The sequence below is a fragment of the Nipponia nippon genome, unplaced genomic scaffold (assembly GCF_047370975.1).
Source record: "Nipponia nippon isolate SJK-2023a ecotype South Korea unplaced genomic scaffold, ASM4737097v1 scaffold_5, whole genome shotgun sequence".
Lineage (NCBI taxonomy): Eukaryota > Metazoa > Chordata > Aves > Pelecaniformes > Threskiornithidae > Nipponia > Nipponia nippon.
Genome location: NW_028262369.1, coordinates 23,790,234 through 23,814,879, shown reverse-complemented (window position 1 = coordinate 23,814,879; position 24,646 = coordinate 23,790,234). Strand labels below are relative to the sequence as shown.

Here is a 24,646-nt window from a genome sequence, read left to right as displayed (position 1 = left end):
TTCAACAATAAAGCAGTTCCAAATGAATACTTTCCCTTCCTCTGTTAGGTCTTAAAAATAATTTTCATTGGATGCAAACTAATGAGTCTTTTGCTTCCCATTGCCTTAGACAACCTTGAGGCTTCCAGTGCTCTTTGCAGTTTGGTGCCATTCAAATCTGAATAGGATCCTATCAAACTTGTTAAGCTGATGTGTGTAAGATTGACTTTTGGAATGGTTTTGTGGTTTGAGACCTAGCATAAAAACAAACAACAAGCTCAAACACCTACCTAGTCTCCTTGGTTGCACTTAAGTAGGCAACTGCTTCTGTAGTAGAGATGTTCCTACTACGTATACACGTGGTTTTTTTCATTTCAGGGCATTGAACCTGTTTCTGTTTTGAGATCCCTTTCCTGCTGCCCTTCGCTTCCTTAGCAGGTGATAACAAGGAGAGATAAGCATCACTTTTTCTGACAGAAATGTGTGATGTGATAACACTGTGTATTTATACCAGGTTTTTTTTGCTTCTTAACTGTCCAGTAGAAAGAGCTCAGGCAAGTGGATTCATGACACTTTATCAGGACTAACATATGAAAGGGAGAGAAGAAATTCTGAGGGCATTCAGGGTTTCTGTTGTCTTTGTGGGATTGAATGGGAAGTTTGTTGTTACCAAGTGGCAGTGGAATCCAAAGGGAAATGGCCCCTGAGCTGTCTAACAAAAACCTTTCTTTTTCATAAAATATAAATATTATACTTCTGACAGGTATGTGGAGAAAGTATTAGGAAAGAATTTAAAAAGCAACTAATGACTTTGGGTGACACCTTATTTTCAGCAAATCTTGGGTATATCTATTTTGCAAATATGATCCCTCCTAAAATAGGAAAATCAAAATCACTGTGCACTTCTGAAGAGCTTAATTAACCTGCAATATTGTAATGGTACTGGGAAATTATGAGATTTTTTTTTTACTGTCCTGTGGTTTGTTTATAGGATAATACCAACCTTTTTGAGACCTATGATGTTGAACTTATAAAAAAGAATGGGCAAAGCCTGGGAATAACAATTGTTGGATATGCTGGCACATGTGATATAGGTGAGTGGTACAGGATTTAGTAAAGTCTAGGACAGGGGCTTCTCAAATACTCTTTATTTACTATGGGGAAAATGGATAGTGCTTCTTTGAAACAGTATAACTTAAAAAATATATGAAGAAGATATTTGGAGAACTTGCTGCAAAGTGAAGTTCAGCCACAAAATATTTTAAAGAGTTGTAACTGACTTAAAAAAATAATTCCCACTTGACTGCTGGACTGTGAATTTTACATGCTTATGTTGTTACTGTGCAAGACATTAAACTGTAACAGATAGTTCCTGCATGTACAGACTCTAACACAGTCAGGTTCCTGTCCACACTGTTCTGTATTTTGCCCCTGTGGTATATAGCACAATTCAGATAGCGCATTTTAAGAAGAATTTCAAAAACAGAGTATCGAATGTCCCCAGTTTGCATTAACTTTTGAATGGCATCTTCAGTATGTGCAAAATAGCTCTACATGCAACTTTTGTTTGTTTAATGAATTGCAGGTGTCAGAGTGGAAATGATCAGTCAGATTAACTAGTCCTTCCCTCTGCCAGGCAGGAGATGCAGAGTCTTAGCTGTTCGTGATGTGTATGCCACCTTCACAAGATGTTGTACTTGTCTTTGGCAGATGGCTGTTTCAGAGCCTAAACTCTGGGAACAGAGTAAAATACCAGTGCTAGGATATGGGGACATGGAATCAGGGTTTGTTTCCCGCCCCCCCCCAAATCCGCTTTAAATTAGAGCTGTTAATTCGTCTTTCAAATATTGGTTCCACAAATGATAATATCTTTAAAATTGACTCAACTGAGTATCTGCTTTTACACAAAGGAGTAGTGCTTTTTATCCCCTCCCCTTCCTCGTGGGACTCAAGAAAGTATTCTAGGAATGTGGTGCAGCTGGGGTTGCTCTCCAGCTCTCTTCATTCCCAGGAGATCCTCTTGTGTTGCTGGTCAGGAATCCTAGGCCAGTGCAGTGAGCACTGGGAACTGGGTTGGGGAGGAGCACGTGTCAGGCAATGGGAAAAGGTGGGTTTGAAGCACCGGTAGAGGGGTTTTGTTGAGCATGGACAAGCCATGTTGAGCAGGCGTCTGAGGAAGGTTAGTGTTCAGAAAAGGATGGATGAAGTGTCAACATTCACTAGAATTAAAGATCAGCATCTCGTATTTTGCAGGATTTTGTGGAAGGGAAGGGTTGCTGTTTCAACTGATGATTGTGTTTTTTACTGGGCAGGTTTTTCTGTTTTGTTTTTATTTCCTTGTTCTAATTAGAAGTCAGAATTAATAATCAAATGTCAAATATGACAAAGGACAGCTTTTCTGATTTCCATGTTTCTCTTTGTTTGTTTGTTTGTTTGTTTAAGAAAAATCCTTTTTCATGAAGATTTAAAGTACTAAATTCTTTAGCTGTGAGATGATTGAAGTCCTGATCAAAGTAGTTAAGCACATACTTTACTTTTAGCTGAGATAGTTGTATTGAAATCAAATGCAGCATGGATTTAAGTGATTGTGGTTTAAAGCCTGGGTAAGCACAAGGATGAATCCATGGAGGAGGTGGCCTTTTGTGAGCCATTTTAAGGAAAAAATGTTGAGGTCAGTGTACAGGTGGTTGTGGCTGTGCTGTTTTTTCCATCAGAGATCCTTAGTCATTCTGTGTCAAGCTGTGTGAGTGGTAACGTGCAAATGCTGGTGGTTTACAGAATCATAACTTTGTGGACAGAAGCAGTGTGTGAAAAAGGCTGTAATTAAAAATCTTAATAAGAAAAGTAACAAATCATGTTAATATAGTGACTTGTTTCTCTTGCTCCCCTCCCCCTGCCAACAGAACCTTCAGGGATTTTCGTGAAAAATATAATACCTGGTAGTGCTGCTGACCACAATGGCCAAATTCATGTTCATGACAAAATTGTTGCTGTAAGTAAAATAGTCTGCTTATATATTGTTGTAGAACTAATACTTCATTACACATCTCAGTGTTAAAAGAACAACATAGTAAAGACTTTCTAAAATTAATTAAACTTTCTCTGCTTTGCAGCGGAAATAATTTGGTGGTTTGTATTTGTTTAGGTAGATTTGTAACAGAAATGAGCTTTGGCTTGCTGTGGTTAAAATATTATTTTATATTCAAAGAAGTAGTAAATAGTAGTTAACTATGAAAGAGGCAAGCATTTCGATTAAAATGTTTCAGAGTGGAGAATCTTGGCTTTTGGCCTGAAGTAAAGATGAGCAGTGTTAGCTTCTATTTGAATTGAATGGGATTTGAGGATGGTTAAGATTTTGCAAGATGTGGCACACTGTTTATGGTCCTTAATGACTGTGTAGCATAGTGTGGATACAATAAAAATGTTAATAGTCACAATTTAGGTTTAAAAACCCAAGCTTTATGTGTAGAAAAATTAAAAACTATTGAACAACAGTGAATTGAATAATAGCCAATTTTGCATTCACAGTATAAGCAGGAATGAATTACACAGTCTTTTTGTGTAATATAGAGATAATATTTATAGAGATATGATTTTAAATTACTTTTAAAATGTGTGCATGCCAGACCTTCCAAAGTCAACTTCGCCTTTGTGAGAGCAAAAATTGATACAACCTTGTGCTTTTATCTGCAGCTTTGCAGGAGAAGCCCCTATTGATGCATGTTCTAACAGTAAGGTGAACAGAGTATTTTGGGTGTAAATTAAAACATATGAATTAATGTAAGAATTATGTAAGAACAGTTATGTGTATAGGCTTGTGTGGGTCATGTTAGAAATCCATTCGAGAAAGCTAATGGTGATAATGAACTGAACAGAGTGCTAGGTTGCCTACTCTTGCTGGGAAGCTTCATCCACAATACTCCTCAAGCTGTTTTTTTGTAAGCAAAAAAAATTGTAAGGGGAAATGAGTGCATACTTATATCGGATTATTAAATTCTGTTTTGTGGGTGCCCCGTGAAGACAGAAGAAGTTACTGTTGTGTTTCCTTTTAAAATGCATTTTGAAAATATTATCTAATTAGTGAAATGTAACTGATTTAATGAGATTGTTTTGCAAATACTACTGTCTTGGGTGAATAACCCTATAATTTCTGCTCAAAATAATGTGGATGTTGCTTACAGTGTATGCTACAGCCTAAGAATGTAATGTGATTACTATTATATGATAGAATTTTCTTGGTTTAGGTTGATGGAGTTAATATACAGGATTATACCAACCAAGAAGTGGTAGAGGCATTGCGTAACACAGGACAGACTGTACGCCTTACCTTACTTAGAAGGAAACCTTCTTCTACTATTTCTTCAGAAAGACCTTCAGATAGAGGTAATCCTTTTTTCTTTCTTTTTTTTTTTCCCCCTTTTTTAGCAACTAATTTTATTTTTCACTCAATTTACAGTTGCCTAATTTAACAATTAGGACTAGGTACCACATTATCCTAGATTTCCTACAGGCACACTGTAGAAAATGAGATACTTAAGGAGGAATGGAAAGAAACAGAAACGAGGGACTCAGGATAATTGAGTGCAAAACGCCTATGTAGCAAAAAAAAAATTTTTGTTAGTGAGGCAGCGTTACTGCTTCATATATTTTGCAGCATATGATTTATTTTTTTCATCTGTTTTCACAGTGCAGCGAACTGTTCCAACCTTTGTGTCCCCTGGAGCTGTAGGGACTGAAACTAGTGTGGATGCTAAGAATGAGGAAAACCAAGAACAGAAGGATAATCTTCAAAATGAAAAGGAGCAGAGTCTACATAAAACAGGTGGATAGCATATCTTGCAGTGTCTCTTCTGAGTCTTTGGAATTGTCTTTAATCCATTTTCAATACTGATGTGCTGTCATGGCTTACTCCATCTTTAGCTTTTGCTCTGTAGTGCTTTTTATTCAGGTCCCTCTGAAGTAAAGCTCTACTTGTTGGATCTATCAACTCTTCCACCCCACCCTATCCCCAAAATGTAGCACTGTCCACAGGTTTGCTGAGAGTGCATTCTGTATCATCATGGAGGTCACTGATGAAGATACTGGGTAATATTAGCCCCTGTAGTTGTTGACCTTCTCTCATAACTGAGTGTCAAGCCATTGGTTGATGCTGTCTTTGATCCCAGTGGTCCATCTAGTTTTCAGCCTATTTAGCAGTCATCAAACCCATGCTTCCTCAGTTTCCAAATGAGAATGCTGATGTAAATGGTGTCAAATGCTTCGGTAAAGTTGAGGTGTATTGCACCCTTCATCCACATAGCTATCTTGGCAGTTAGATTGGCCAGTTATCTGGCAAATCTGTATTAACTGTTCCTGATTTGCCTTCTTATCATTTATGTCTTTGGAAATGGATTCCAAGAGGACATATCTCATGATCTCTTCAGGGCCGAAGGTGAGACTGATTGGCCTAGAATTCTCTGGATCTTCTTCCCTGCATAAAGTTTGCCCTTTTCCAGTCATTAGTGATCCCCCTTTGATTACCATGTTTTGTTTTGTTTTGTTTTTTTGTAGATTATAGACAGCGGAGGTGCAGCCCTTTCAGTGCTCTGTAATGAATCTCATAAGCTCCATAGAGCTGAATACCTCCAGCTCACTGATTCCTCTTTCTAGCTCTGGTCCTGCTCTGATGACCTGAGGCGTCCTGCCTGCAGTCTTCTCCTGACAGAGATTTGTTCATCCTTCTCTGCTGCCAGGGCCGTAAACCAGATTGCTAGGTGAACAGCATCAGGAGATGGAACTCTTAGGAGTTCATGTTTACTTCCTGATCCAGTGTTACCTCAGTCATATGTAACTTCTTGCCCTCACAGGTCTTAGGCTCCTGTGTCTGCAGAGGCTTTTCAAAATATTCTGTTGGTTTCCTGTACATCATCTCTGATGCGCATTTTTTGCAATTTCCTCTTTTGGCACTGCAGTAACTTCATCAGAACTCACCTTCCAAGCTGCGCAACTTGGCCTCCTACAACATGTGACCTGAGCTGCAGCATCCTCCCTCAGGAGTTCTGACTGAGTAGGGCTTGCGGAAGGACCAGAGGTGGCTGCAGCAGCAGGGGCAGGGGATCATGTCTTGTCACATGTGTCCATTTGTAGGTCATTTTCCACACAAATGATACAGATGCCATTTCCATGAACATCTCTCTCACCTGTGTGCCACCTGCCATGTAACTGCCTTGCCTTGCTCCTGTTTGCTTGTCCTGCTTAGGGTGCTTCTGGTCACTGACATTTCCTGGAGTGCGAGAGAAGCAGGAAGCCTAGCACAAGTTATGTCCACCTCCTATGAGATTCCCCACTTGGCAATGAACCGCTGCCTGCTGGTTCCCAGGCCCAACTCATTTACCCTGTGGTACTAACACTGTTGCGTACTGCTTCCTCCCATGCTCCTGGTGGAAACTAGAGTTCAGTCTCTAGACATGCAGTTTATGGCTTGCTTGTCCTGAGCTTATTAGCTCAACTGGAAATTGTTGACTGCACACCTATGCAGGCAGATGAGAATCTCTGGTCTGGCAAAGGTGTAATAGGCATAAAGACCTGGTAGCTGGAATTGGAAGCTGGACAGGACTTCCAATTAGGCATGTGTTTTTAATGGCAAAGGCAATTGGACATAGGGGCAGATCACAAAGGCATGGGTTGCTTTGGTTTTCAGCTGACTTCTGAATCAAGGTTGGAGGTCTTTCCAGAAGGCATGCTTCAATTCCCCTACAGATTTCTGGGCTCTTCTACAGGAACTTCTGGGTGAATTTCTACAGCTTGTGTTAAAGTCAGCATAAATTATCCTTATGCCTTGTAGTTTCTAAGTTATGTAGATGTAATAGAGGATTCTAAATTATGGCTGCCAATGAATAACAATTTTGCTATGATTGTGGAAGATCTGTCAGTATTAAAGACAACCTGGAAATGAGAGAAATGTAGCAGTTCCTATGTTCCATTCTGTTTTACTTTTCTGTCCAAGCCTTGTAACCAGACATCCTTTGTTGTGACTTTTGCATGTTCCCAGAAATAGGAAGCCAAAACAGAGGTGGTTGAGTAGCTGAGATGTGAGTTTATCAAAGCATTGTTTTATCTGTATGAATGGAAAAGCATATATTGATTTGTAGTTACGATGGATGAATAACTTAAGGACTTAGCAGTCGGATGTATTTAGGGGCAGAAGAGCCAGAAGGACTTACACTCACTATGACAGAGGCTAGAAAAGAGCAACACATGCTGTCCTGTGTCACTTACCCAGTCCTTTTTTACTGTGGAACTTTCTATGCATAAAGTATTTTTTTTTTTTTTTTACTGAAGCGAACAATATCTCTGTAGTCAGTTCCTGACTACTCGTGATTGGGTTATCTTGTGTCACAGGCTGCAGATGTCTGCCCTGATGCGAAGAGAACTTTCTGAGGAATTTGTTACCCTAATATCTAGTGCTTTGCAAATATGGTATATCAATGCCAGGATCAGTTTAGGGTGGGAACTAAAATTGCTTTTACCTGGCTTAAACTTAACAAACTCTGTTAATCTCAAGGTGTGTTATCTTAGATGTGCCTTAGTGATACCTGTTCTGCTGATAGTCAGCTTGGATCAAACTGTATTTTTGAGCCCTTTTCATAGCAGACCCAAACTGCTTTGATGTGGATCCACTGACCCTCCATAAATACTTCAAAGCCTTTAGTTTCAAAAGGAGTTTGTAACCAAGTTGCATGTATATCGGCGGCTCCCCTTCAATTCTAGGATTGTGCAAATCTTGTAATCCCCTTCCTTGGAGCTCTGCGGAATATGGTGCAGATGCACCTGGATCTGGCAAGGACTTCATTGCCTGGAATCCATAGCTGCTGGTTGAACTGCTGATTCCTTGCAGGGCCAGTGTGGTGTATGCACCCCTGTGCATCATGTAGCAAGTGTAGTATGAGATTTTTCTGTTCTCCTATGTATCCAAGCTTCCCTTACCCTGGGGAATACAGGATAATGTGTTTTTATGCGCAGTGTGTCTTGGGATACCAAAATTTAAACACTGAAGGTATTGTTCGTTTGCAGTTGGATACTGCCCTTGATACCATCTAGCAGTGCTGGTCCTCCTTGGGCCTGCAGGATAATGCAATGGGCATGGCTTTGAAACTGAGCAATGAATCAGGAGCATTCAATGCAATGGTAAGCAAGTATCATTGCTTGATTAAACTAGAGTTTTTCATAGTGACAAAGCTACTTTAAGTTACAAGGTTCTGCAAAAGCTTCATGCCTTTATAAAATGTGTGTGTGTGTATCTCTGTTAAAAAGTTGAAACACTTAGTTGCAAAGTTTACTCATGCTGAAATACGATGTATAAGATTTCACCTTGGAATAGAATTTAATGGCCAAGTTTAAATTCCAAAGATAGGTGCTTATTTTGGACATGGTGATGGGCACTTCATTATAATGGTGCTAAAGTAAATACTGCTAATTTAAGGCTCTGACTAAACTCTGGAAATGCTTTTAGAAGTTTAATGTAAAAGGTATGTTTTATAAAATATGTATTACTTCCCTTTAAGCTCAGTTGTGTGAAATTCTTATTAAATTGTGTTTCCTGGAGAGGTATTAAATAGTAATTCTGGCCAGGCAAACCCATGCTTAAGCAGTTCTGTTACAGAGGCAACATGGTTTAGGATACAATGTGCACGAGGCCTGAAACTTTCTGCTAGCAGACTAGAGGCAATTAACTTAACAGCTGCATCTGCAAGACTGCAGACTGGGCAGAACTGCTTTCTTTTGCCTTGCAGCAGTACTCAAAACCCAAAGATATGATGATGCTAGTCAGGCACTTAAAGACGGCTGAGGAAAAATATCCAACAGTAGGGCAGATAAAGGTGGTGCATTAATGAAGTGCACTAGAGCACACTACACATCCTTGTATAGTAAGCTTGTGAAACCAGGAGGAAATTGCAAGAAGAAAAGATCCCGATTTTGAAGATGCCAGCAGTTTTGACCAGGAAAGATGATTTTTACAATACACTTGTGATTTATTCTTGACGCTTGCTAATTAGAAATGAAAAACTGTATGGAAGTACAGGCAGAAGGACAGACTAAGTATGTTGAAAGTTGTTGCTAAATGAAAACTGTTCCTGCAAAGCATTTTCATTTCTGAGGCCTTGCACATTCTAGAAGACGTGGTACATGTCTCGGGTCACGAGAAATCCAGCTGGATGAGACACTAGAAAGAAACTTCCTATTAGCTGCCATGTGGAAAAAGCTGTTTGGGGGGAAAAGGAGCATTTTAAGTGAATTGGGTGATACCATTGGAATTGAATATATTTAATCCAAATCCCTCCAGCCAACATTTCCATGGTTCTGAGGAAGTTACAGGCAAAGACTTCAAAGTGTGCTTGAAAGAAAACGGGAAACTTCAAATGGAGACGTGCATCAGCACCTGCTCTGAACAACTCATAGATTTTGGTAATGTGTTTTGGAAGTGACAAAAAAAATCTGTATTCAGCCAACTGAACACAGCTTACAGTTACTGAACTGAACTTTGAGCTTGACCCTAAGGTTCATTGCTCCTGGTGAACCTTAAAATCTATATTTGACTGCACAGGGGATTGCAGGTGCTTAGATCCTGTGTGTTCACGCTATAACTTTGTAATAGCAGAAAAAAAGACTAAAGAATTTCTGTCCCTGTGTATTTCTGCAAATAGAAAGAGTAGAAAAATGCACTGTGTTCTGTTTTTGCTGCAGTTGGGAAGAAAAGATAGTGATCAGCCTGTGCTTGATAACAAGGCTCACGAAGAAGACTTCTCCTTAGAAACTTCAATTAAATTTAAATGGAGGAAAAACCCTGAACTCACAGCTGAGAATTTTGGGACAATATGTGTTCCATTTTTTTGAGGAGATAATTTATTTCAGAGAGAACTGTGGTCTGTATTTACAAACCCAAGTTTTTATTCTTGGTGGGGTTTCTTTTTGGTGACAGAAAATAGTTATCTGCATTGCTGGAATCCTTGAATATCTGTATCTCCTTGAGCCTACAGGTTAAAGATGCTCTGTATATTTCCAAGTGAAGTCTCAGTTGTTAGGCACTGAGGAGTGTGGTTTCTCCGTGCAGATCATACAGAGTTTGCCTATCTGGCATGACAGAAAGTAGAGTGGAAGAGATACAGTGATGGGTTATGTTGTTGTGTAAGTTAACGTAAATCTTTGTTTTTAATGAGTGGAAAACTTCAAAGTTATAAAATGATGTAATGAGGATTGTATTGCAAAGCTCATGTTTTATCTTTGCAGTCTACAAAGGTGTTGAAAGCAAAGGCAGCTTGACATCCCATTTGTGTTGGCTTTTGCTAGTAGGTAGGCTCTGAGCTTCTCTTGGTGTCTTCAAAATTCCTCCCTTGAGGTATTTCACTTGCTAGGTTGTGTGCAAAATAAGAGGTTGTGATTTACATTCTAAATTTCAGTATGACACATCAGCAATACTAAGTGGTCTGTGCCTTGTCTAGACATCTGACAAACTATTACAGTTGTTCAGAGGGAAAAAAACAGTTTTCGGTAATTCAGACCCCAGTTGCTGCTGCTGTAGCTGCTAGATGGAATTTGCTTTAGAGCTTGATTCTTACCAGTTAAACATTGCTTCGGCTTGGAACTTTATATGTGCGCTGAGCTTCTGGATGAGGTCAAATGCAGGGCAGCCAGTCATTTTATGCTGTCTAGCTCTGTCAAATTGTCTTACATGAATGTAATACTGCCTTGGTTGCATAAGTAAGAAAGCTGAAAAGATATAAATGTCAAGATAGCCAAGTTCCCACGGAAGACTGGTTTAGAACTGGAGCTTATATTAAAGCTCATGTTACTTACTGGCCTAATTAAACTAGACAAGCCTTTATACCTGCCAAATGTATAAATAAAGTCTGTGACTGTATTGTGCTGACGCAGCCCCTCGATAACAGCAATATCTTGTCAGGTGTTTTACTTTTTAAGGGGGTTCGTTTTGGTGGGAGATAATGCTTCCCTGGAGTGGCAAGCATTTTTATAGCAACAAATTATGAAGTCGTGTGAAATTTGTTTTGCAGCCTGAAAGAATGATTTATTTACAGTACTATATGGTACAGAACTCGCATCTCATCAATGCAAGCATCACCTCTTCTGCTTCTCAGTTGAATAAATCACATGTTAGCAGTAGCTGACATTTTACGTTGTTTTCCTAGGAAAGACATTTTTGATTTGCACTGTTTGATAGACTCAGCTTAATGCACTTTCCTTTTTGGGATTATTCCCTCTAATCTTTTATTTACACTGAATTTTTATTGAAGTATTTAGAAGTAATTGTACTTCTGAATGTACAATATGCTTGTAAATTTAATATTCACTTTCATATTTAGGAAGAGTCCCGCTCCCTCCAGCACATGAGCTGAAATCCAAGTGGGAAAACCTGCTGGGACCTGAATATGAAGTTATGGTATGTTATCTTTCAAGAAACTACATTCATCTATGTTATTTCTTTAAATTACAGATCTGTGAGCTTAGCATTACAAGCTGTTTATAGAACAGTTTAGTGTTTGGAACAGATCACTAACATCAAATTTTGTTTCCCATAATATCAAGGCTGAAATATAGGAGTGTTATAATGAGTTGTTGGTTTGGGGGTTTTTTTGTTTGTTTTTTTTAATTCTGTTTATATAGATACTATTGTTATACAGATACTAGACAGGAACAGTGATTTAAGAAAATCGACTGTCCTTTTAAATCTGCATCATAGCAGCCACTTAAAATATGTGGCCTTTTTATGATTTCATTTATGATCTATTTGTTTTATTGTGCACTGGGAAAAAAAGGCTCAGGAGAGAGGTACTGTGTTTCACGAAGAATCTTAAAATTTTATTAGAAGAATGAAAGAATGATTTTCAAATGTGCTGGGAAAATAGGAAGTAATTCACAGTAGTGTAACTTTGTGGTGCCAGTGTCTATTAGATATTTCTTCACTTCATATTAAATAATTGCCAAGCAAAAGGTTGTTTTGATGAATCGTCATAAGGAGTTGACTGAAATTGTAATTCACTGCTGCTTTTCAGTGCTGTGTTAGCCAGTGAGTACAGATAAAAGACTCCAGCCAGTGTTCTTTCCGAAGACTTAAAAAATTCTCACCACCACCAAGAAAATGCCCTGTTTGTCTTTGCAATGCTAGTCCAGTTGATTTAGAGACACTTATTTTTACTACTTGGAGTAGCCATCGTTCCAGTCACTCGCTGGAAGATTTAAAGTAGCTTTAAGAATTGCCTTGAGAAACTCACTTCTCTTCTTTCCATTAGCACTCCTTTAAGATCTGAAGTTCGTGTAAGATTATGTACATGATGCAATAAATCTGTGTGGCTGCCCACTTCAGTTGCTTGGTATTCCCATCCTTACATTTCAAGAGTCTAATATTACTTCCCTTAGCACTATCACACTTCCCACAGAGGACGAAAACCTGCTTAGTTTGTGAAACCATTAATTTCTAATTCTTCTTCAGCTGCCGCCAGTAAAACGTCAGGAGTGAAAATGTTAATGATTGGTCCTTTTAAATAATAGAAGGAAACTGTTGTGGCATCCCATTTTGAAAGTAATTTATCAGTTCTTCTAGTTCTTGTCACGTGTAACTACCTCTAGTCTTGCTTGGCTGCGTTCAGTAACAATGGTTAGTTCGATTTCAGCCTGATAGCGCAGTCCCTGTTTCACACTATCCTCACTCCTACACTCAGCTCCCAGAAAGTCACCCTGAAGGTGCCTACAGGTTTGAGTATTCTCTCAGAAGTATTTATCTTCAGAGGAAATAGCTGTTTGAAGATATGGTTTGGTGTCACTCATGGCTTCTGTGTTGCTGATCCTTTGTGGTACCAATGGAAGGAGCTGATATCCTCCTGAAACAGAAAGACACCCTGGAAGTCTGTGAGGGTGTATGACTATGTAGTATTTGTTGCCAGGTACCTAAGTGTAAGCAGTCAAGCTGAGGAGTTATCAGTCATAGATTCATTTAGTTACAACTGAATGGACATGAAATGGATTCTGTCTGTCGGGGAAAAATACCCTAGGTACTGGAAAACAAGATGCTGGAAGCCCGATTTAAAATTAAGTCAAAAGGAAAACCTGAGGCTTAGTATTGTTTCATAGATACTTTGTTTAACTAGAAATTTCCAAAGGAGCCTGAAGTTACCTGATTTTTTGCAAGGCTATATTTTCCAAATTGAACAAGTATAGCAATCCTTCCAAACATATTCAACTTTATTGTCCCAAACGCCAACCCTGGGCCATAGATCACCACAGATGTCATCTTATTACATTTAAAATTGGAGTAAATAACCTTCTACAGTTACAGATAAATAAATTATGTTAAGGAAGAACATTACGAGAAAACTGGTGGTGAACATAATTATTAATATAAAAATATGAAGATATACTGAAGGGATTTCTTGTCACTGTTTTAAATAATCCACTTTGCATTCAAATTTGATAATTAAACTCAGGTATTTCAAGCCATATTAGAAACATGTTGCAGAAGATGGTGGTTTAGTCTAGATGTTAGATGGCTCTGCTATAGCCTGAAGTAATAACTTAAGCTATCGTACTTTTCAAATTCTGATTGGTAAGTCAGTTTGGGTGTTTGTGTCAAACATAATGTCATTTTGTGCTTATACGGGATTACTGAACTTGATTAAAATTGGCACTCAGGAATAGGATAATATTGGAGTCTGCTAATAGTACGTAATCACCACATTCTTAGTTGTAGATGTTCTGTGCCTGGATGATTTTTCTAATAGTTGTTTAAAATTATTTTGCATCAATGTGACTTTGTTTAAATACAGTTTATTTTGCTCATCAGTTTTTTGCTGGAATTCATCATTCGGGTAAAGTCTTTATTGTCTTGCTATTGAAAAATGTTATAATGTACAATTTTTAGGTTGTGAATGTGGATATGCCCATTACAGACGATTCGGAGCTCCAGAAGTACTCAAAGGTATGACTTACACAATGGTTTCCTTCATGGTATATGTTGGCAGAGTAATCCAAGGAGGGCATGACGCAATTCCAGATTTATGTGTTTCGGAAATTTAGTGGCTTTGTGGCTCTATCTTACTTTTCCAAAAAAAGGTTGCCAGTATTCTGCTTAGCTTCTGGACTAGTCCAATACCTTTTCGTAGCATGGGCAAATGAACCTTTTAACACCACCACCACCCCACCCAGAGAAAAAAAAAAAACAACACCCAAACCATGCATATAAGCCTCAAATTTTGGGGTACTTAATTGCATTGAAATTCAGTTGTTTAAAGCCACTACAGAAAGGAGCAGAGGTTGAAACTCTTCTGAACAATGTCGTCATCCTGCAGAGGAGTTTGCCATAGTGATCCTGGCTCAGGGAGAGGGAGGTCCATTTAATCAAAATGGTCAGAGCTGAAATTAATTTCAATCTTCCGAGACTTTCGAGAGATTTTCAAGATATGTATGTTAATATTGTGCAAAACGGGTTTGTGGAGGTGATGTACTTATATACTTGTGGGGATGTCTCAGTGAAGAAAGACCATAAACTCATAATCAGACATGGATGTGAGGGAATGCTGAGGATCAATGGATTGCTCCTTTTACTTGAATATCCAGAATTAATTGGGAACCAGAAGGACAGTCAGTGTTTCAACTTGCATAATAAAAAGCCATAAAATGGCCAAACCAAAGGAGCAGGTACTGCTTATCATCTCTTCTCCCCAGGTTGCCATGATTTCTCCTGTCTTGTCTGGATAGCGTATCAGTTCTACAGTAGTCTTCCTAATATTAGTAGACCTAAGACGCTAATGGTTGGAGGCTCCCTAGAAAAAAATTCTAAATTAAGGAGGCTGACTGGGAAAAGGCTAACACAAAATCTGTGATTTCACCTTGCAGAAACAAGGATGCCAGTATTATTAGCTGTTTGCAGAGGACACTTCATGGATATTTTTCCTACGTCAAAGTAGTGTAGCTCCTAAAGGAGTAAGACAGCTGATCTTGTGATGAGTTTTTACGGTGATTATGGAATTTCTTTCAGTTTTGGGTAGGATAGGTTTTAGATGGTACTCTTCTTTGCATATTTTCCAATGTGGTAACCTTATTTAAGAATACAGTTCAAATTTCCTTTTCTCCCAAAGGGCAGATTGGTTGTTTTTATTTGTGCAAACAGTTCATGTAGAGACATTATGGACACTTGTGCTGTAACACAGATGGTGTCAGTATGAAGACTTAATCATCTTACCATGTGCTTAGTTTAATTTGGTGAGCTATTGAATCCTAAATGTGTTTATATTGTGGTAGATAAAGACACATACTTTCTCAGCCATACTTTCCTTTTGGCAGCTATTACCCATCCATACATTGAGATTAGGAGTTGAGCTTGACACATTTGATGGACATCATTATATATCATCAATTGCTTCAGATGGTCCAGCTGCAACACTTGGTCTTCTGCAACTGGAGGATGAACTTCTGGAGGTAAAAAAAAAAAAAACCAACCCCCCCCAAAATAGAACTGATATATTTCATGTTTGCTTAGCATTCTTAAAAATGCTTGTATTAAATTCTAGTTTGGCTGCTGTGTGTGCAATAGTAGTATTCAAGGGTTGGTTGTGGAAGCAGTTAGAGTAGTGCTTTGGAAGTCACATTCATTTTCTTCACTGTTTCATTCCTGCTTCATGGACAAAATGTCAAATTCTTGTGACCTCTTAATGACTTCATGGTTTTTTTTTCTGAAATGTTTTAACATGAGTATCAAGAGTTATAAGGGCAGAGATAATATTTGTGTTGAATGTATTTGTATCTGTAGTCCTTTAGCTCAGTCTTTTGAGCAATTCAGCATTAGCTTTTGTGGTGGATAATCTTTCTTAATATTTGTCACTCCTAAAAAATTTACAACAGTCTCAGGAATAGTAGTTCCTGTTACGCATTATAACTTGCTTGTTGAGTGTTGAAAGATATTTGTGTGTATGAGCTAGTACATCAGTTTGTTTAAATATTTATAAAGAGGTATTGGGGCAGCTTTGAAGTTAGCGGAATCAGACCAGACCTATTTGCTCAGGAAAAGTATTTATTTGATAGTACTGAAATAATACCTGGGGTGGGGGTGGGGGGGGTGTATGTATGTATATCTACCAGTATCTCAGCCTGCAAGTGAAAAGACATTAATTTCCTATTGAATACCTGCTCTTTGTGGAATATTTTGAATTTGAACCTTTTTTTAGTGGATGCAGAGAACATTTAATTGACATCAATGGGAACAAAATTAGGCCTTCTGAAAGATTAATTTGTTAGGTGTACAGCTCTCTTGCTTTTACTTGTTGTTCACTCTTTAACATCAAAAACTCATACTGATATCACTAAGACCTAAAACATTTTCTTCAGTTATTGCTTAATGGAGGAAATCTTGATTCCTAAAGGAAGGGATTAATGGAATGCTGTAAGTGTTGTTTAAATTTCTTGGCCACTAAACAAAATATTGTATATAAAAAGCAATAATTCAGTGCTGTAGAGTAACTTAGGAAACTTTAATTGTATATATTTAACAGTTTTACTTATTAGTGTGTACTTACAATTAAGTTCACAGATATGTCCAGACCTAGTGAGCATGAATTTTTTTCTACTCTGTAGCTGGAAAAAAAAACCCAGCAAAATAAAAATGCGCTTCAGGGCTAAAGCTATATATGCCAGGTTTAGCCCAGAGTATGTTTTTGCAGCCAAGTTATAAATCCCCTTAAGTAGGGGTTTGCAATGGAAAAAGTGACAGCCCCATTCCCCAAACAAGCAGCTCTACCTGGGCCTGATACAGTTGGGATTAAAATGTGATCAGCAAGGAATGTTTTTTAATATATAGTGAGGTTGAATGTTGATTATTTTTAATGATGTGTTTGAATTACGATAGAAAGCATGGTATTTCCCCTCCCCCCCTCCTAATTTTAGCTAATTTCATTGTGTTCCTTTTTAGGAGTAAATTGCTTCCTTGTGTCCTTCTAGTTTTGTTAAAAAAATTCACTCTTTCCTATTTGATGGCACAACTAACTAGAGTGGTGTGGGGAATGAATGGGGTGTTGGGCACCTTGCATGTTTAGAGGCTGATTTCTGGCAGCTGCAAGAGGAGAAATGGGAGTCCCCAAGTCTGCTTGGGAGTGCGCGGCAGCTCTTCTCCATCAATCACAGTACACTGAGAAGTGCTGGTAACTTTCCACCACACTGCCGCTCTCAATGCATTAAAAAATCCTTACGCGTAGATACTTCTGCTTAAATAATTAACTAATGGATTAGCCTGATAGCTCAGCAGTTGCTGTAATTCTTACAGAAAAAACCCATAGCAGTTTGTCTTACCACATTGGAGGCCAGTTACACCACTCTGAATTTTTCTCCTTGGCTGGGTTATAGTGTGAGAGGAACTCTCTGTTTCCCAGCAGTATAAGCTATATTTACACTGTAAAAAGCATAAAGGAAAAAGTGGGGAAAAAATAGAGGTGATCAGGAAGAAAATGGTGGCTAAAGTGAGATTGCTGTGTAGTCTTGCACAAGATTGAGTCCCTCTAAAGAACAACGAGATCCGGAAAGTATATGGAGAGGCTCTACCTCAAGTACACACGTACAGAGGTGTGTACTGGTATGTCGTATATTTATGTGCTATATTTTCTAGGATCAAACGTGGGTTCATCTACATTAGCATTGCAGCTTGGGTATGGAGTGAAGTATTGAAGAGAATCTTCAGTTATCCCCACTTACTGTGCTTTGGTTCATGTTGTGGAGTGGACTTGGATGATGCACACTGGATTCCTAAATCAGTGGTTGCACTGCCATGACTTTGGACATTTGGTCATGAAAGCAGACTTGAGGTAGCCTGAAAGAAATCCCTGAAACACAAGAGGTGTTGGGATTGAGTCCATAGTGCTAATCGGGTTAAACCCTTGCTCTTTTGGGGCTGCACTGCTTGTCAACATAGATGATGTTCACATCTATGACACCTACTGACATTCTGCTTTCCTCATATTTAAGGGTACTGCTATGGTGCAAATAGATGTACCCTCATGATATTGCAGGTTATAAAATACATAAAAGAGGATGAATCACTGTAGTTTTTATTTTCCTGAGGAAGTACAACTGCAGTATCCCATTTTTAAAGTAGCATTATTATCTATCTGTCTGTCTATCTATCTATCTATGCCTTCTTTTAAGTCTGTGGTTTAAAACATCCCTTAACAATGGCCTTATGGTCTTCTGTTGTCACTCAGGACCTTAAGCTTATAGGATGGTAAGCTTTGACCCTTGGCAGGGTTTTCTGATTAATTGCTTACTGTAATTGGTTTCTTTTTTACTATATAAACATTCTTGCATGTTTTCTGTAGGATCTATTTTAGTTTAAACCATTTTGTTCATTTTAAACAACTCACAAGGTTGTGCTAGTTCTGACTTCAAGTTTTTTATTAGAGCTCAAAAATCTGTGTTTTCTTAAAATATTTTGGAAAATCAATTTTTTATCTTTTTAAATTCAAACACATAAGCCTAATGCTAAAAAAAATTTCCCAACAAAGAAACAGGTGAGAATGAAAGGATGCTAGAAAGATTTAGCCTAGGAAAAGTAGTGAGCAGAAAACAGATAGAGGAAGCTGAAGAGAGCAGAGATACGATGTAGCAGTCAGTAGTCACAAGAACTTGCAGATGAAGCTTAAGTCTTACAATAATGCATGTATACTTTAGAAGCGTACATTAATAAAACTATGCAAGCTTTGCCAGAATCCCTAGGTGAAATTAGACTTTCACATTCAGCTGGGGAAAGACATGTACACAAAAAAATTAATAAAAGAATCTGGTTGATATCCTTTTAATTATCTTAGTGTGGATGTGTGTTTCCCCTTCTGTGTAGGTAAATGGAGTTCAACTATACGGAAAATCACGCCGTGAGGCAATCACTTTTCTAAAAGAAGTACCACCCCCATTTACGCTGGTTTGCTGTCGGCGACTTTTCGATGATGGCAGTGAGTCTCTTGTGGATGAACCCACCGTGGGAGTTTCCCCTCCAGAACAAAAGGTAGACTTCTCATGTCATTCAGTTGTGTAAAAGGACAGTAACTTTTTGAAAAAGTGCATATATTTCTGAGAAAGTGATTTAGCTTTCTAAAGATAGTGTTTTTGTTTTTTGATCCAGACCATTTTTCAGTCTTAAATATCATTTCCTAAAATGTGTAGTTATACATGGCAGTTTTGTATTAAATTGTCATATAAAGCTGCCTTTGCCATTCACTTTGGGCTCATAAAGGACAGCTGGTGTTTCAGTGAAAGATAGTTCATGTTTGCAACACTGGTACTTTTACTACAGTTTATACAGGTCGGTCATGAGAAACTTCATTGTACTATAAATACAAGGTAGGTAAATCACCGAGCTAGCATGCTAACTATGTACATCCCATTCATCATTCATACATTTAATAGGTGAGTGAGAGCTCTGAATTATACTAAATCCCATCCTTGCCACTATTAGCTGATTACTTCCATGTTCTGAGTAGGTTTTTATAGAACTGGAAAAAAATGAAACTTAATGTTTCTTTCCATTGCAGAAGCTTTAAAGTCTCAAACTAAAGCTTGACACTTGTAATGGTTGTTCCTATTTATAAAAAGTATTTTCACCTTGATTTCTCATCTTTTCTGATATTTTTCTGCTCTAATTTCCTCTAAGGTGGAGAGTTAAACAAGAAATATGGATGTTTCATGGAAGAATAAGGTGTACAGTATTATGCTTTTTGTAAAAGGCCCTTTCTGTTGCAGTAGAACTTGTTCCACTGTGGTTTTTGATGTTGCATTTTACTGAACATTTTCCATGTGCATCCTGTCAGTTGCACATCTTTGCCATAAGGTGATATTGAGTGAACAGAGTTTGCCTTCTCCTTAGAGCAATCTCACAATATTTCTGCTTTCTTTTGTTGAAAGTATCAAGAAAGAGTGTGTGAAAGAAAAATTTCTTCCTTTTGCCTCATGGCAGTGCTCTGTGTAATAGGCATATTTGTTCAAAGAAATAAAGTTAAATCAGTGTGAAGTTAATGGTACAAGATTTTAATATTTTTCTTGGGACATCATACACTGATATTTTATAAAGATTGTATTGATAAAATAGCAGTAATGTTAACACATGCATTTTGAGTTAGACAACAAGAGATGCCTTTTTTGGAAGATGTATTTATGAAGCTGTCCTTACCCAACAAAATTGGGTAACTATACCTGTTTCTTTTATACCTTAGCACAAAAATTGTGAAAGAAACTGCTTTTTCAAATTAGATACTATTTGTATAGTTACAATATAAGAATTTTTTGTTTGCACATTTAATGCCACAAGTATCAGATGTGCCTGATTGTCTGGTCTTTCTATTAGCTGTCTGTGGTTAAATCTTTTATGCAAAGATCTTTATTTTTCCTTTATGCATCTAATGGGACAGCTGAAGTTCATCAACATGTAACAGGTTAGTAATATTATAACAACGAATCTGACTAATGCATGGGTATTTATATGCCAGGCTTGGCTCCAATGCTCAAAATACGTAGGCATAGTCCCAGGGGAGTATCCAAGGCAGCAAGCTGGAGAAAACTGGATGCATAATGTTCAATGACGTTGTAATTCCATAAAAGGTCATATTTTAGGGCATGTATGAGCCATTAATAATCAAAATATTGAAGGAATAGTGTTTGTAAAGAACTGAGAGAATAGTATTTGAACTAGAGCTTTTATTTTTCAGGTGAAACCCGAGGAAGACATTAATGCTGAGGAGGAAGAAGGAGAATTAGCATTATGGTCTCCTGATGTGAAGGTTATTGAACTGGAGAAAGACAGAAATGGTTTAGGATTCAGCATTTTGGACTATCAGGTATACTTTTCTGTATAACTAAATACTAAAAATTCCTTTGATCCTTTGTCTTGTATGGTGCCTTAAAATGTTCTGTGATGTTGATTAGTGGGTAATCGACTTGGCACTTGTGCCTAGAAACTGTGTAGGGAAAAGTAATTTATTTTGAGGCCAACTCTGTAAAGTATAGCGCAGCGCTTGTTCTAAACCAGGCTGATTATCGGACGTGATAAAGTGCAAAATCTTTAATCAAACTCCACCTCATAACTCTGAGTTTAATGGCTAAATGTTGGGGGAAGGTTGGTTTTTGTTTTATTTTGTTTTAACTTGAAATGGCTTTTCAACTATGAGAGTGGCAAGCAAACTTTCTTAGGTATTGCAGCATAATTTCCTATGTACCAAATTTAATGAGTCTTTTGCTTTTTCTCCCCTCACTGCCCCAAATCACCTTTCATTTATATATGGAGTATAGACCTGTGCTGGTCTGCGATCTGTGGTCCCACCCAAGTAATGGAAAGATTCACTCAAGCTTTGAATGAAGTCACGAAAAGTAGATTTTCCAGAGGTAGCTTTACCAGGACTGTCCTTCACATCCAAAAGGGAATGTCAGGGCTGACAGGTGAATTGGTGTTGCAAACTTAAGTTTCTGTGAACACAAATTTGCTTTAATACATTTATTTAATTTATTAGTATAAGAATAGAGATTGAAGAACCTAATTAATAATTTTTCAGTTACGCTTCTCTGCTTAAACTATTAAACCAGTATGCCAGAGATATGGGTAGAATTTTCAGGGCAGGGGGGGCAGGGAGGGGGCAGGGGGGAAGTTGACTTTCAGAACTCATTCATAGATTAAAACTTGATTTCTCCAAGAAGAACCATTTTGGGGTAGATAGATACTTAATTGTTAAACTTCTTAGAAATCAACAGCCAAGTCTTTAATTGGGGAAAAATTCTACTAAAATTAATGAATTCTTCTTTCAAAAATATTGCCTTCAATTAAATCTATAGAAACTCTCAAAACCTGTAGTCAGAATGAAATGTTCTTCATGTTTCTAGTCAACGTGATATATTTTTAAACCTCTAGACATCATAAGGAAATAAAATAGCTGGATCGCTCTTCATAATAATATACACATCACATCTGAATACTGCCTAAACATTGTAGTTTAATAAAATGTGTTCAACTGTTGTGCATAAATGTCAAGTGATATAAAAGTCACTTTTTAATACAATAAGGCATGAATTGGGAATGAATTAGAATAAAAAATATTTGAAGTATTATGCAAAACCATTAATTCTATATTTTACCAGTGTGATTTAAGATTACTGAAAATAGATCCTGTTAGTCATTTTCGCTGACACATGTTGTGTTGCAGTGCCAGCTTTACTGTAGAGTTGCTAGGAGTCTTTACAGAGCAGTAATACACAGATTTGCTTTTAAGTTCTCATATAATCAGAATTAATGAAGGCTTTAATAACAGGCTTTTTATTTACTTATTCGCAGATGCAAATACATGAGCAATGTTGTGGTACTTTCAGCTAAATTTAAATACATTCTAATCAATTCTAAATGAGTGGTAAACCACTTAATCTCAGATCTTTATAATTTCAAGATATTTATGTATAAAGTATGCTCTTTTGTTTGGGATTTGCCTCTTAGATCTTTTACACTTTTCATCATCTGCAGATTAATTTTTATATAGAGATATCTATGACTGTGTGTGTGTTTATGTAAATACATCCATTACATTCTTGAGTGCAGGGCAAAGAAAATAAAGAATTGTCCATGCTAGATTGGAGGCGGGGAAAAAAAAAGTATGTGGTTCCTGGGAGACTGTTCAGAATTCTTAAAGCAGATTTGCTGAGAAGCACAAAATTACAGTGAAGTGTTTAATTGTGGCTTAAAGGACCTGGAGACCTAACTCTGTTTTCTACACTTCTTTTTGCAATTTTACCCTTCTTTAAAAAATTAAAGTGGTTTTTTTTTTTTGCACATACTCTTTGTTTTGCAAGAAAAGATTCAAGCCTTATAATGGCAAATGACACTACTTGCACTATATATCCACTGTTGATTTTGCTCTTTTTGAGTAATCATATGACTTTTTTTTTTTAAGTTTGTTTTTTTTTTTTTTTAAATGAAGATGGCTATTCACATGGCCTAGCTTCATGGATCAGTGCATCAGGTGCATCAGTGAGAGACCAACCTTTCTAGGGTCCCATTAGTGTTGATGGAGGTAGGGTGGGGAGGAGAATACTTTTTAAGAGGTGATTCTGGGCAGAGGGCCTATTCGTGGTGTTCATAATTACACACATAAGGACTGATTCTCTCTATCTGTTAGAGAAGTTTAAGGAAACTTTGGTGTTAGGTACCCAACCTGGAGGTGATGTGACTGTATTCTGAGTTTTTAAGATCAAATTATTTCTGTAGCTGTGGTTGAAATGGCACTTCAGAAATATCGGTAGGACTTCAGAATGATCAGTACAAATAATGAAGTAACATTACAGGAAAAAAATGGTGATGCACTGTTATTCCATCTTACTTTCCCCACACATCAAGGTATGATAACATCTTTGAAATGCTACTGCAGTACCAGTGTATACCAGCCTATTTCAGTCACTTCTTGTAGAGAGACTGGTGACTGTTATCTGCAGTATTTAAGAACCCCTGAAATCCTGCTGATAGAGGCGTGTTCATTTATGATAGTGAGCGATGCCAGATGCGCTGCAGAAGTGGAAGAATGCTAAGCAATTAGAGACCAGGCTGCTTACAGTACTGTGGAAGTTTCTTCCTACTGCTTTCCATTCATGTTTGGTATTTGTTTTGAAGCACAAGGCTTTTTACCTTTCCATCTTAATTTTGATTGTAGAATTAGATGTGGTGCTGAATACTCTCATGGTATACAATTTATAGTATTTGTCATTTTGTTTTCTCAAAACTGACTACATACTTGGCATGAAGGATATTGTGCCTCAGTTGTCTAAAATGCTGTGCTTCCCAAGTCATGCTCTGAAAAACAGTATCAATAAAAACTCTTTGTGAGGTAGAATAGGAATCTGAGTACGTAGAAAACTGAATGCTGAGATCGAGAAATTATTACTCTGTTATATTAATTTTTAATGGGCTGTCTTTCTAATAATGTTTCATTTATCAAATAAATGATAAGCATATCCCAAGTGACTTGCAGGATATTCCCAGAAATGTACAAGCATAATTCCAATGCCTATATATTTTAATGAACTAATTACAAATTAATTATACCAATTATGCATAATCAATAGTATTTCTACTTTGTCCTGTGTTTTCTTTTGTTTATCTGTAGGGATTTAAATGCTTAAACCAGAGCCGCCTGCTTTTTTTTAATAAGGTCCTCTTGGAAGGCCTGTACACATGTTCCTAAAACTTTGGGATACCATTAGAGAAATAAAGTAGACTTACCCTCTTTGCTGTAAGAGGACTGTATTTATATAGGATATTGTTCAGCTTCCCATGATCGCTATGTATAAAAAAAATCTTTTTTCCCCTTTGCTGAATGTCCTAATTTGTAATTATGTGGTAATAGGATAGGAAATCTAAAATCTTTGAGACTGCTGCTCTGCTAGCGAGGTCAATACTTGGCGAGAGGGGAGGTGAAGGGGGAGGCTGATCCTGTGTATTCTTGAAATGATCGGTTTCACTGGAATTTTTTTTTTCTCCCAGTGTCATGGCGTATTTAAATAAGAAACATTGAAGAGGCCTGAAAATGAAATCTTCTGTGTATTTTTCTATTGTCACCGCTGTGTTGGGATCTTGTCAAAGCTCTTAGGCTAGCCATTGCTTTTTCTTGATAATGCT

General features: G+C 37.6%; 1 protein-coding gene across 9 annotated transcripts in view; it reads left to right on the top strand.

Annotated features, from left to right (window-relative positions):
• PATJ (PATJ crumbs cell polarity complex component) overlaps positions 1–24,646 on the top strand; it is a 162,758-nt gene that overhangs the window by 21,435 nt on the left and 116,677 nt on the right. For all 9 annotated transcript variants that reach the window (XM_087734682.1, XM_087734680.1, XM_087734676.1 and 6 more), the window contains 9 exons: positions 971–1,073; positions 2,883–2,971; positions 4,224–4,362; positions 4,667–4,801; positions 11,337–11,413; positions 13,889–13,945; positions 15,310–15,444; positions 18,845–19,009; positions 20,706–20,834. In XM_087734682.1, coding sequence (XP_087590808.1) covers positions 971–1,073; positions 2,883–2,971; positions 4,224–4,362; positions 4,667–4,801; positions 11,337–11,413; positions 13,889–13,945; positions 15,310–15,444; positions 18,845–19,009; positions 20,706–20,834 — 1,029 coding nt within the window. The remainder of the gene's footprint in view (positions 1–970; positions 1,074–2,882; positions 2,972–4,223; positions 4,363–4,666; positions 4,802–11,336; positions 11,414–13,888; positions 13,946–15,309; positions 15,445–18,844; positions 19,010–20,705; positions 20,835–24,646) is intronic.